The sequence below is a fragment of the Camelus bactrianus genome, chromosome 13, assembly GCF_048773025.1.
Source record: "Camelus bactrianus isolate YW-2024 breed Bactrian camel chromosome 13, ASM4877302v1, whole genome shotgun sequence".
Classification (NCBI taxonomy): Eukaryota; Metazoa; Chordata; class Mammalia; order Artiodactyla; family Camelidae; genus Camelus; species Camelus bactrianus.
The window spans coordinates 42,230,408-42,242,712 of record NC_133551.1 but is presented as its reverse complement, the minus strand read 5'-3'; the positions used below and the strand labels follow the sequence as shown (position 1 = coordinate 42,242,712).

General features: G+C 32.6%; 1 protein-coding gene and 1 long non-coding RNA gene across 6 annotated transcripts in view; one reads left to right on the top strand and one right to left on the bottom strand.

The window, feature by feature from the left end:
• Positions 1-12,305, bottom strand: part of NRDC (nardilysin convertase) — a 71,412-nt gene that overhangs the window by 17,956 nt on the left and 41,151 nt on the right. For all 4 annotated transcript variants that reach the window (XR_012511285.1, XM_074376499.1, XM_010951812.2 and 1 more), the window contains 7 exons: positions 11,272-11,329; positions 9,485-9,558; positions 8,045-8,114; positions 5,696-5,773; positions 4,137-4,257; positions 3,997-4,055; positions 3,682-3,736 (listed from right to left, as the gene is read on the bottom strand). Coding sequence is in view for 3 of the 4 variants with exons in the window: in XM_074376499.1 (XP_074232600.1) it covers positions 3,682-3,736; positions 3,997-4,055; positions 4,137-4,257; positions 5,696-5,773; positions 8,045-8,114; positions 9,485-9,558; positions 11,272-11,329 (515 nt within the window). In the remaining variant the exon portion in view is untranslated. The remainder of the gene's footprint in view (positions 1-3,681; positions 3,737-3,996; positions 4,056-4,136; positions 4,258-5,695; positions 5,774-8,044; positions 8,115-9,484; positions 9,559-11,271; positions 11,330-12,305) is intronic.
• LOC123615903 (uncharacterized) overlaps positions 1-12,305 on the top strand; it is a 40,557-nt gene that overhangs the window by 4,972 nt on the left and 23,280 nt on the right. The window lies entirely within an intron of this gene.

The window sequence follows — 12,305 nt, the reverse complement described above, 5'->3', positions numbered from 1 at the left end:
CCTAACACCCTTCCAGTCCCCCACCATGAGCCCTACAACACACTAGGCTCTAATCACAGCACAGCTTCTTCATGAGAGAAATTACAACACTGAACTATATGTGCTTGTTTACATGTCCAGTGCCCAGCACAACTGAGAAGTTCCCAAAGACAGTCTTCATCATTTTATCACCTAAAAACTATTTGTAAGCATGAGTCAAAATCAATGTAGAAATCAAAATGTGTTATTAGATAAAAGTCTTGATATAAGAAGTTACCTTAATCATTATATTACTTCAATTTAAAACTGAAAGAATGACCACAAGCGCTTTAATCTATGAAATAGAAATACCTTTCCAGAGGAAAGTAACCAATTCAAGTATTTACTAAGCACCCAAATGAACAGAATCTTAAAAACTGACAGGTCTTTTAGATACCAAGTGGCTCCATTCCTACATTTTACAACAAGGAAATTACTCAGATTGATTAGATGTCTTGCCCCAGGTCACACAATAAGTGTCAGGCAGAGCAAACACTACAACTCAGGCCTCTTAACATAGCAGTGAACACTCTTTCCCAAATACCACACTGCCCAGTCCTTTCCTAGACAGTGTAGGTTGTTCCCTTGTCTAATGGAAGACAGAACAGAAGTGAAGGTTACTGCATTCATAGAGAAGAAATGAGACATGCATACATCAAATTAGAAAACATACGTGTATGATACCTACTGCATTATCACATAAAAATAGAATATGGAAAAAGTAAGAAAAGATTGTTAGCTTTTTTTGCCCACTTCAGGAGACATTCCTGAATCAAGCTGATTAGTCAATAAAGTGCTACTGTTGTGTGTGGGGTGGGAAAGATGTAAAGGTACCTGAAACATACATTAGTTTTACAACAGTAAGTCTTGTTACCATCAGTCACCATACAAAGCTACTGCAGCATTACTGACTCTGTTCCCTATGCTGTACATTACATTCCCATGACTTATTTATTTTATAGCTGGAAGTCTTTACCTCTTAATCTCCCTTGCCTATTTCACTTACCCCACCCTCTAAAGTGCTATTATTGTTTAAAATGACTCCCCCTACTCTGCCCTAAATTTTTTCATCAGTTATTTTCACCAGGCCCTTATTTATAAGTTAACTGTTCTAGTCAGTATGCTACAAAATTGAGAGATTCAAAATATTTCCTATGAGAGAACAGGACCCTAGCTAAAAGCAGATCCTTGGTGCCAAGGCAATGGAAAACGTACTAGAAAAAAAACCACTTAAATTCTATCCTGTAATTTTTTAAAAAATATAATTCACATACCATAAAATCTACGCTTTTAAAGGATACAATTAAAAATAAAATTTACAGTAAAGTGGTTTTCAATATATTCACAAAGGTGTGCAACCATCACCTCTATCTAGTTCCGGAATATTTTCATCAGTTCCAAAGGAAATTTTCATACCTATTAAGCAGTTGCTCCCTGTTACCCACACCATCCTAGCCACTGACAACCATCAGTCTGTCTTCTGTGTCTACAGATTTGCCTATTCTGGATATTTCATATAAATGTAATCATATAATATGTGATCTGTTGTGTCTGGCTTCTTTCGCTTAGCATAATGTTTTCAAGGTTCATCCATGTTGTAGAATGAATCAGTACTTCATTCCTTTTAATGGCTGAATAATATTCCACAGTATGCATAGTCTACGTTTTGTTTAATCATTCATTTGTTGAGGGATATTTGGTTTGTTTCCACTTTTTGGCTATAGTGAATAATGCTGCTGTCAACACTAGTGTACAAGTATTTGTATGGACATATGTTTTCAATTCTCTTGGGTGTATATCTAGAGGTGGAAATGCTGGTTTATATGGTAACTCTATGTTTAACTTTTTAAGGAACTGCCAAACTGTTTTCCAAAGCAGCTGTACCATTTTACACTCCCACCTGCAATTTATGAGAGTTCCGATTTCTCTACATCTTCTCTAACACTTATTATCTATCCTCTAATTTTCTTTGTCTACTACAAACTCTCCCTGCTTTCCATTACTGTTACCTTATTCCTGTTTCTCTGCCTACAGAAAAGCACTTAAACAGCTTTTCTCTAGTTCAGATAGCTGATTTAAAAGACATATTGAGTCTAAGTTCCCATGTGAAATAAAAATTGGTTGAATAGATTGGTTTGAATAGTTTGAAAGGGCATTACTAATTGTCTTTATTAAGATCAGAAAAAAAAGTCTGAAAAGAAGATATGTCAACTTTGTTAATAAAAGAGAAATGTATAAAAGCTGAAATAAGCTGAGTGACTTAATTTGGCAGTTCAAACAGAAGTATGGGTAGTTCTGACTTGTTCTGACTTTGTACTGATTAGGTTTTAGTGTAAGATACTTTGGGCTTATGTTTTAAAATCAAGACAAGCATTCATGAATACTGCTAAAGGTGAAAAAAAGTGAGGAGAGACAAAATGGCGGGGGGTGGAGAGCTTACAAAAAAGCTTAAAAATAGTTACCATATAATCCAGCAATCCCACTCTTGGGCATATATCCAGAGAAAATTCTAATTTGAAAAGATACATGCACCACAATATTCATGTCAGCACTATTTAGCCAAGACATGGAAGCAACCTAAATGTCCATCAATAGTTGAATGGATAAAGAAGATGTGGTATCTACACACAATGGAATATTACTCGGCCATAAAAAAGAATGAAATGCCATTTGCAGCAACATGGATGGATCTAAAGATTATCATACTAAATGAAATTAGTTTATGCAAGAGAATACATTTGTTTATAAGCAAATACATGCTAAAAAACATTGAGGGGTGAAGTGTCATGATTATCTATAATTAAGTCTCGTATTTGGAGGGAAATACATATACAAACACATACATACACAAATAAGAGAGAGAGAGAGAAGAAAATATAGCAAAATATTAAGAACTGGTAAGTCTAGGTGAGGGATACACCAGTGATCATTGTACTACTATGGCAACTTTTCTGAAAGTTTACAAAGATGAAGGAAATATTGCTCTGTGGAGGGGTCCACAGGATTCAACAAATTTCCAAAGGGATCCAAGGCACAAAAAGGGTCTTAAAAAAAACCCTACTCTAAACTCCTTAGCTTTCAACTTTCCTTTCATATATCCTATGCTTAGACTTGTAGGATCATAAGCTTTTTCACAATACCCCAGAGTTCCTTACTATGTCCTTCCCATTACTTAGAATGTATCTAAATCTTACCCTTTTTTAATGCTGAACTCAATTCAGATTTACTACATCCATGAAGCCTTCCCTGTCTTATTCCAATTAAGTCAAATGCTCTCCTTGCCCTGAAATCCCAAAGCACATTATATAGGTAATTACTACAGATTATCCTGTAGAATGCCTTCACAATATTTGAATTCCCAAAATATCCAGCTCTCCAGGAATGTTTATCAGATAGACAGTTGAAATGTCTATATAGGTAGATCAATGATTATCATACAATATGATCTGTGTCAATCTGCCTAATCCTCTCACCATTACTACTCAATATAAACTCAAAAACGCAAGAGTTAATTTTCAGATACACTCAAGCCAATCTTGAGACTCACATGACAGAGAATGGCAGAATTAAAACTCCAGTGACACTTCCAAAAAGAGGAACAATGTCCATACCAGTTTCAACTTGGTCACAGATAACAGTCAAAAAGAATTTGACTTCCAGTACCTGTTCTTGGTAATGAAATTCATTATCTTCAATTTTCCGAATCTCTTCAAAAATTCTGTCAAAGAAGAAAACTATAATTAGAATACATTTAAATTTCTCACTAGAGTTATCAGTAAGAAAAGAGAAGCATAAAGAACTGCCCATGTAAACCTAAATCCTTAGTGTAGAGGAATAAGGATATGGAGCCAATAAAGGAAATTAAGCAAGAAATGCCTGAAAAACCACTACAGCAGGATTAAAGTAGCCTACTGGCAGCCTGAAGGCTAAAACAAACTAGAATTGACCATTGGCCTAATTCTAATAAGTATATATTACCTTTTTTCTGGGCCTAGCTTCTGCAGCATTTTTAAATACTGGAAGACAGTATGAGCAACCTAAAAACAAAACATCTCATTATACTTTTGCATAAACTGATACTATTATAAATTTTTTAAATCTCTATTTTAATTATTTACCTCATAGAAATGTTCATAACCCTCATCAGTCAATGTAATAGAAATGCTGAACACTGAATAAGTAGAATTTTGCTCAAATCCTGTCTCACCATTTCCACCAAACAGTGCAAGAGCCCAGCACCTGTAGAGGGGGAAAAGTTAACCTAATCAATATCCTGGGATTGACGATCTGCAAATATTTCAAATAACAAAATAGGTAGCCTTTCTATATAAAATGTGGGAAGCCCAGTCTGAAGTCGTTCTAACAGTAAGTTTAAAAGTATAAATTAAAAAAAAAAAAGCACAAAATCTTCCAAGGAATTTTACTGCATGCAGAAATGACCCAAAGGAAAAAACAGCCATATTTACTTGTTTAATGGGAACACCAATACAATATTACAACATAGTAAAACATTAACACTTTCACGAAGCCACAGTCATTTTTTGTTGAAGAGAATAGAACAAAATATTAAAATTATGCTTGCTGGGAGACATTTCTCATATCCCTTTTTGAACCTGTCTCCCAGGAGAAGTCTTAAAAAAACAAATAGATACATCCCTACTTAGGATGTCAAGTGAGCCCTTTGAGACTATAAGCTAACCTACATAGGTTATCTAGGAAAGAAGCAATAAGACTGTATCTTGGGGTGATAGGTATAGCTCAGTGGTAGAGTGCAGCTTAGTTAGCAGGCACAAGGTCCTGGGTTCAATCCCCAGTACCTCCATTTAAAAAACAAAACACACAAACAAAAGACTGTATCTTTTCCTGAATAGAATCCTGAAAATCTAAAATAAGGAGGGAGGAAGCCAGAATGAAGAATCTGAAATTCTAATCAAGTTCAATAAGGTAGAAAGGTGACACAAATCTCAAAGCATATTACATTTATTGTATAAGGCATATATGTACCTAATATCATTCATTTTTTTCTTTTATAATAACCCTGCCCTCTCAGCTTTCTTAGCACATATCAACGTTTTAAAGTTTTATTTAAATTTCTCATCTACCTTTCCATTCTTGAGTTAGCACATAGAAAAGTCAAACAAAGAATTACTTTAATATATTGGTCCTGATTCTAAAGCTTATTTCTATTATTGGCTAGGCAACTTAAACAAGTGCTTAAATGTGTTAGGAAACATTCTATTAACATGGCTGCATATACTGTTCACAGTTACACATGTTTATATGAGTTATCTGCCCAATGAAGTTTTCATTAAAGCCCACCCTCTGGGTTGGGAAAGCCTGGAGATCCACAGTATTTACATAATTGACTTCATTACTATTCAAATCCAAATTCCTGACTAGAGCTAACCTTTTATATAATTCTGGACTCTATATAATTTAAAATTTTTTGTGTATAATTACTTCCAACATGGGTTAAAAGTAGCTTCCAAGGAAATACACAAATATATGACCATTAAAATAATCTAGGTTAGGAAAGAGACTATAATTAGCATTACATTTGATTCTAGGCTTCCTGGTAGATAGAGCATAAAGTGAAGAGACTGGGTCATGTAACACTTGTTGTCTATCATTTTTCAGAGACTGCTACACTGAAAATACTTATTAATTAAATACTTGCTTTTTTCTAAGGTAAGAAAGAATGCTGCCTTTGCCTTCATGTCCAACCAGCCAAGAGATATAATGAAGTGGCTTTGCCCTTTAAAAAAAAAAAAAAGTTAAGGTCAGAAATAAAAGAAAAATAAGGTTTGAATGCACTAGAAAATCTTACTTCTGAGATCGATATTTGAGAATGTGATTATAAACTTATTCTCACATAAATTCCACTAAATATGGAATTATAATCAATTTGATAGTACCAAGGATAAAAACAGAAAACATGGTAAAATTTAACTTCATCCAAAAATCACTGAACAAGTACATTCCAAAACCTAAGACTACCACTTTTTCTTTTGGATACTAAACTTACTTCTTTCCATGGTAAGATCTTTTGTTTCACTCAAAATGGAAATAATATTGATTCTTTATCATTTCAAAATCTAATACAGATATGAATCATTCTGTATCTGCAAAAGCTTTCAGCATTGCATCAGGCTCCAAGGTAAACTGAAATGTGTTGCTCTACTGGTCAGAAAATCTAGCTTGCAGTTTTAGTTTTTCCTTTAAGTAAATGCATGTTCTTGAGCAAAATACTAACCTCACTCTATTTTCTTTTTCTCTTAACTTACCTAACTACTTACTCATAGGATTTTCATGAAAATGCAATAACAGGTATAAAAATGCTTTATTATGTAATAATACACTTTAGTAGTCTAAGTAGCTGTTTATATATTATTTACTCACTGGCTTCTACTATAATGTTGGGAATATATTCCTACCAAAAATATACAGAAAAATTGAGTTAGGGAATCTAAACATTCTTAAAATTTAAAATTAGTTTACAGAATAATACTTAGTAAACTCTTAAAAGTCATGGTTTAAAGTATGAATCTGACATACTTTAGATTACATCTATCCTGAAACCGATGTAGAGGAACAAATCATTTCAATAATGAAGCCAGTTCACTATATAACATTTGCATCTGAACAAAACTAACCATACTGTATTTGGTAACTCTGGAGGGAGAAATACTTGCTTCTCTGTAAAAAATGGCTCCCCAGAAAGCTACTCTACTGGGAATTCACACATTTGGGATAAATATCAGGTTAAAAATAACCCATAAAAAATTACTGGATCAAAACATACAGAAATGTTAATAGTCTTTGGAAAATAGAATCATGGATGACTTTTTTCTACTTTTGTGGTAGATTACCTTAGTAATCAGTCAGAGGATAAACAATGCTTTGTTAATTAAGAAAATAAAAAATGCAAAAAAGGTGGAAGAATAGTATATATAGTATAATTCCATTTCCATAAAAAGATATGTGTTTTATAGTCATTGTTTTAACATCTGAGGGATATATAAGAAACTACTAATCGCATATCTTTGAAGACAGAGGAGAAACAGGGCTTTACTTTTTACTTAATTTCTGCCCTCAATATTTTAATATTTTACAAGCATAATATTCTTATAATCAAAATTGAAAACAAACGGAATAAACTTTTAAATATGCATATAATCATTTTAACACTTTTGAGGACACTCTAACATGAAACTATATAATCAATGTACATTACTTTTTCCTCTATTACCCTTGCAAGTAGACGATACGTTCTCTGTTTTCTCACTGGAGGCACACTATTCTTGTTAACTTTATGGGACTTGATTGAATATTCTAACATATACTTGAAAAAAGCATTTTTTACAGAGCTTAAGCAATACAATACTTTTCTTTCCTTCTGCTTGTGTGTATGTGTCCTCATGGGTTTATTTTGTTGGTAATGGTTTTGAAAAATTAAGCTAAATTTTTATAAATTCATTAGCATTTGTTTCTAGTTAGAAAAGCATTAGTAGCCATTGACTGATCCTTAAAGAACTTCTTAACCCATGCATATTGCTCTTACAGGATAATTATATAAATAAGTTGAAATTTTTCCTAATTTCTAAAAATCTGCCCTAACTCATTCCCAACTCATTGGAGTAAGTAAGTCCTTGAGATTTACAATGTAGTCCTATACTTTTAACAAAATCAAACTAAATGGTTACCACTGACAAATAAATCATAAGCTAATATATTTCTGTACTCAAAGTACTAAAGAAAATAATTACAAAAGTTAGCATTCACACTAAAAATACTTAATTTCAAAGACTCAGGAAAGGCAACTAATTGTAAGAAAACTAACTTTTATACTCAAGAAGACATTAAAATATATACCAAAGGCTTAACCAATTCAGGAGTAGCAAGTCCCAGTTTACCATATTACTTGTGTTTATAAATCCAGAACCCCTAAATTTAAACCATTTAGTATGCTTTAAAAATATGATTCTCACTTGGAATCTAATTGAGTAAATTTGCACTTGATTCTTACCTGTAATGTTGCTGTTGAGGGGGAAGTGCCCATGTGATGGTCAGAGCATGAATTTTTCTGATTGGAACAACTAAACAAAAATATTTTTCAAAAGAGCAGATATAAGTGCTTCTCCGTAACTTATATATATTATGTTACATGATTTTTTTTAACTCAATATATTTCATCCTCCAATAAGCAGGGGGAAGTTAAATACAATGCAATTATTTCAAGTTGCCAATTTTCCAATTTGAATAATGCAATTTTTGTAAATTTCCTTTCAATTTGGTTTCACAGGTAGAGAAAGCATGGATAAAAGAATTATGAAAACATGAATGCCCCAACAGATGGATCCCTTCTTGTAAGAAAGGGTACAGAGCTAGGAGTCAGAAGACCTATGGTTGAAATCCAGCCCTACTACTCTCTTGCTATAATGTGTTTATACAACCTTGAGAAAATCACTTGTATTTAAATCTTTCTGAATCTGTTTTCTTATGGTATGGTCAGTGGGGTAGGCTGAAGTAGCTCTAAGATTCTTCCCAGTGCTATTATTCTATTAGTCTACAATGAGAAAATCTAAAGCCAGAAAGAATTCAACAGAAAATAAGCTGTTTCTGGGAAGAGTCAGCTTAGACATAATACAGCAAGCATCAGATAAAGAGTGTGACAAAAGTCATTGATCAGAGGAATGGAAGAGGAAAGAGACTGGCAATGGAGTGAAAGAGAAGGAGAAGGGAATACCTAGGCAATTAGGAGAAAGAAAAAATCTGCCATAATAAAAAAGAACAAAGAAAGAGAAATGGTGAATTAGGAATGTTTCTGCAATATCCACCATGGGCAAGTTGTTAAGCAAATTATAGCACAATAATATGATGGTTCATTGAGCAGTTATTACAAATCTAATATTAAATGAAAAATCAAGAGATAGAAGTGTATGTACTTTATCATCTCAACTACATTAAGAAACTATACCTATACAAACTCAAAAGGAAATTTGCCAAACCACTTCTCTGGATACTAAGATTTAAGGGTGACTTCCCCTTCTATTTTTTTACACTAAATTCATCTTTATTCAACAAAAATTGTCTATATAATGAAGATAAAAGGAAATTATTTCCAAAGTGTCTTCCCATTCTTTTAAAGGGAAAAAGAGCAGAATACAGATAAAATGAAATAGGAAAGAAACAAAAAAACAAGAATAAAAGATAACAAGAGGAAAAACAGGCAGAAAGCAGGAAACAGACTCAAGCAGCATCAGGGTAGTAGACCAATCAATCTGCTACTAGTTAGTGGCCTGCTATCTGTCGCTAGTTGGATTTCCACTGTCTAATCTACTCTCTTTCCAACCCAGCTGTACTTTCTGTTGTATTCTCATTTTCAAAGAAAATTGGCAGCCTCAATTAAGTTTTAGAGAATGTGCTAAAGTTATTTCAAACAGTTTTAAACCTTTGGTTCACGAACCTCTATAAAGTTTGTTAAATGCTGGTGTGTCAAATGGATCCGTTAAATGGCCAAAGTTTGGTTTGGGTAACCCACTGAAAATAAAACAAATACATTAAAATTTAATTGGCAAAAGCCTTTATTAGCATTATCTTTAGGGATGCCCTAACTGATAGGTATTTATAATCTATTTTTCTACATACTCCTGGCTGAAAAGCATTCTAGGCATAAGTGAATAGATGGCAACAAAGCCACAAAATCCTGAACTACACAAACTCTTCTTAATCTCAGCCCCAATAACTTAAATACTTTTAAAACTCACAGGAGACAGAAAAGAATAAATTGAAAGGACCTCCCCTCCCAAAATTTACTGCCTCTATCAGCCCCACTCAACTTCAGTTCTCATCTTAACACAAAGCCATTTTAGAAAGAAAACTTAATCCAACAAATACATAGTGATTACTAAAGTACTATATTAGGCACTGTGGTACTAAAAAACTTGGATTCTCCTTCTAGATGCTTCCCATCTGGTTGAATATATTGTAACTAATATTTCTTCTAAAACATGGTCAATATGAAAGAGTACTAAATACTTAGAAGACTTTTTAACCTGTCTGATTAAGGAACCAAAGTTCTTAGTGAATAATATTTAAGAGAATTTTTAAAAATTTAAAATTTTTATAAGGAATTGACAAGACCTAATGAATCCCTCTATTCAACATACCACTGATTTTATTAGTAAAGTTTCACAGTGAAACACATTTCAATCTGTCATTTGACATTTTCATAGTTCATACTCATTTCTTACCAAAACAAACACAAACAGATAAAACAACCCCACAACTTTGGCATGGCTATCATTATCTTTCCATATTGTTAATTATCAATGGAAATTTACATAAAGCCAAGATAATAAAAACCAATCAGCTGGTATTATAAATTATTCTAACATTTTTAAAGGTAATTTTTCTTTCATAAATTTAAAACAAACTGTCTTGGAATGAAGAACTGGAAAAAGTCTAGCTTACTCACCTGATGCAAGAAAAATAATCTGATTTCATTTAGTTTACCAAAATGCAAACTGCTAGGTGTGGGAAGACTTAATTGCTTGAGAATTAAATTTTTTTTATTTGTAACAAAAATGTAATAAAGTATCTTTTAAATATCTGTATTACTCTGATGAATTTGAGGTGGAAAAAAAATAGTAGCTTTCTGAACTGGAATCCTATATCCAATTTCTAGTAAAAGGCAATTTGACTCAACTATACGAAATAGGTTTTTCATATAGTTGAATCAGGCAATATGGAAAGTTAATCACCATTTAAACATCATCTACAAGATTGTATCTTTCATAGAGGAAAAGCACTCCAAGTTCTAAGCAACTGACTTAAAAAAACAAATTTTCAGGATACAATTTGTTCTAAGGCATTGTGTGTGTCTGTGTGTGTCTGTGTGTCTGTATATTCTGCCTCTGAATACAATACTTGCTTTTATATCATAGTTTCAAACACTCTACATAGTAACAGAAAAAAGCTCTGAATAAACATAAAGGGAGGTATAAATTCTTCAGAGTTACTGCCTACTATAAATTTACAAGTTTGTAAGTTTTGGACTATAGAAACTATGGAAACTTGGGTTCTCATCCTAGTTTTCCCAATCAAAAATTGTGTGATCTTGCTAAACCAGTTTAGGTCTTAACTTAATCACTTGTTTGAAAAACAAACTGAAAGCAAAACCCTTGGGACTCATATAAGAAGATATGGCCTCTAACTCTATAGGTGTATGATTTATGAAAATAAATGTCTTACTTGTTTGGTATCTGAGAGAAGATTTCAGTCACCCACTTTTCCAAAGTATCCAGTGTTTCTTGGTGGAGATGGCAGGGAGAAGAGAGGAAAAGGCAATATTGTTATTAAAGGTAGAAATGCAGTTAGATTTCTCACAGATCTCTAGCTATAAAACAAAGGAATATCTTAATTTGGGCATCACTTGCCACTCCTTAACCAGTAATCAGTAACAAGGAGGTAACAATAGTTAAGAAAACCCTGAGACACAATTTTCTTAGACTCCTTTATTCTTTCTCCCTGATGAAGTTAGAAAAAGCACGCAAGTGAAAAAAAAGTTTTTATTACTAGGCTAGTGTGAAGGACTGAGAGATAATACACCAATTATCTTTCTAACCTATTCCAAAACTTACTTCCTCTAGGAAGATTTCTCTTAACTAATCTACACTACACTGACTCTTCTTGGCAGTTCATCAGTACTACTATACTCCATTTATTTTACATTAATTTATACTTGCTGAGGTTTTAATACATCTTCTTAGGTTTATATAATTTTTATCTTCTTTTGATTCTTTTCTTACATTCCATAAGAAATTCTTTTGAAATTTCTAGTAAAACAGGAGATCTAAATGAGAGGAAACCTTTTAACTTTTTTCTAGTGACCCATTACCATCACTGTATAGTAATTAAAAGTTCCACCATGAGTTTCACTAATTCTCAAAACAAATGCCCTTGTATATAAAATATAAGATGCAAATTAGACTAATAAAGTTCTAAATTTATTCTATACTACTTGTATGCTCTTATATTTGTCATCACAGAGGAAGAGAATGCAAAAGAATCAATATCTAGTTGAAGAAAAATGCATGTTCATGTCAGATTTAGAAATGATAATTAAAACTGCAAATTAATATTACATAATGAATATGGAATTGCCTATTTTAATAGATGTTGTAAAAGGAATCTAGAAGCACATTTGTAGTTTGAATGCCGTAGCATATCCGTAACCTTACATTCAAGTCAACTTTAGAGGACTAATTTTGATCCTAAATGCAAAA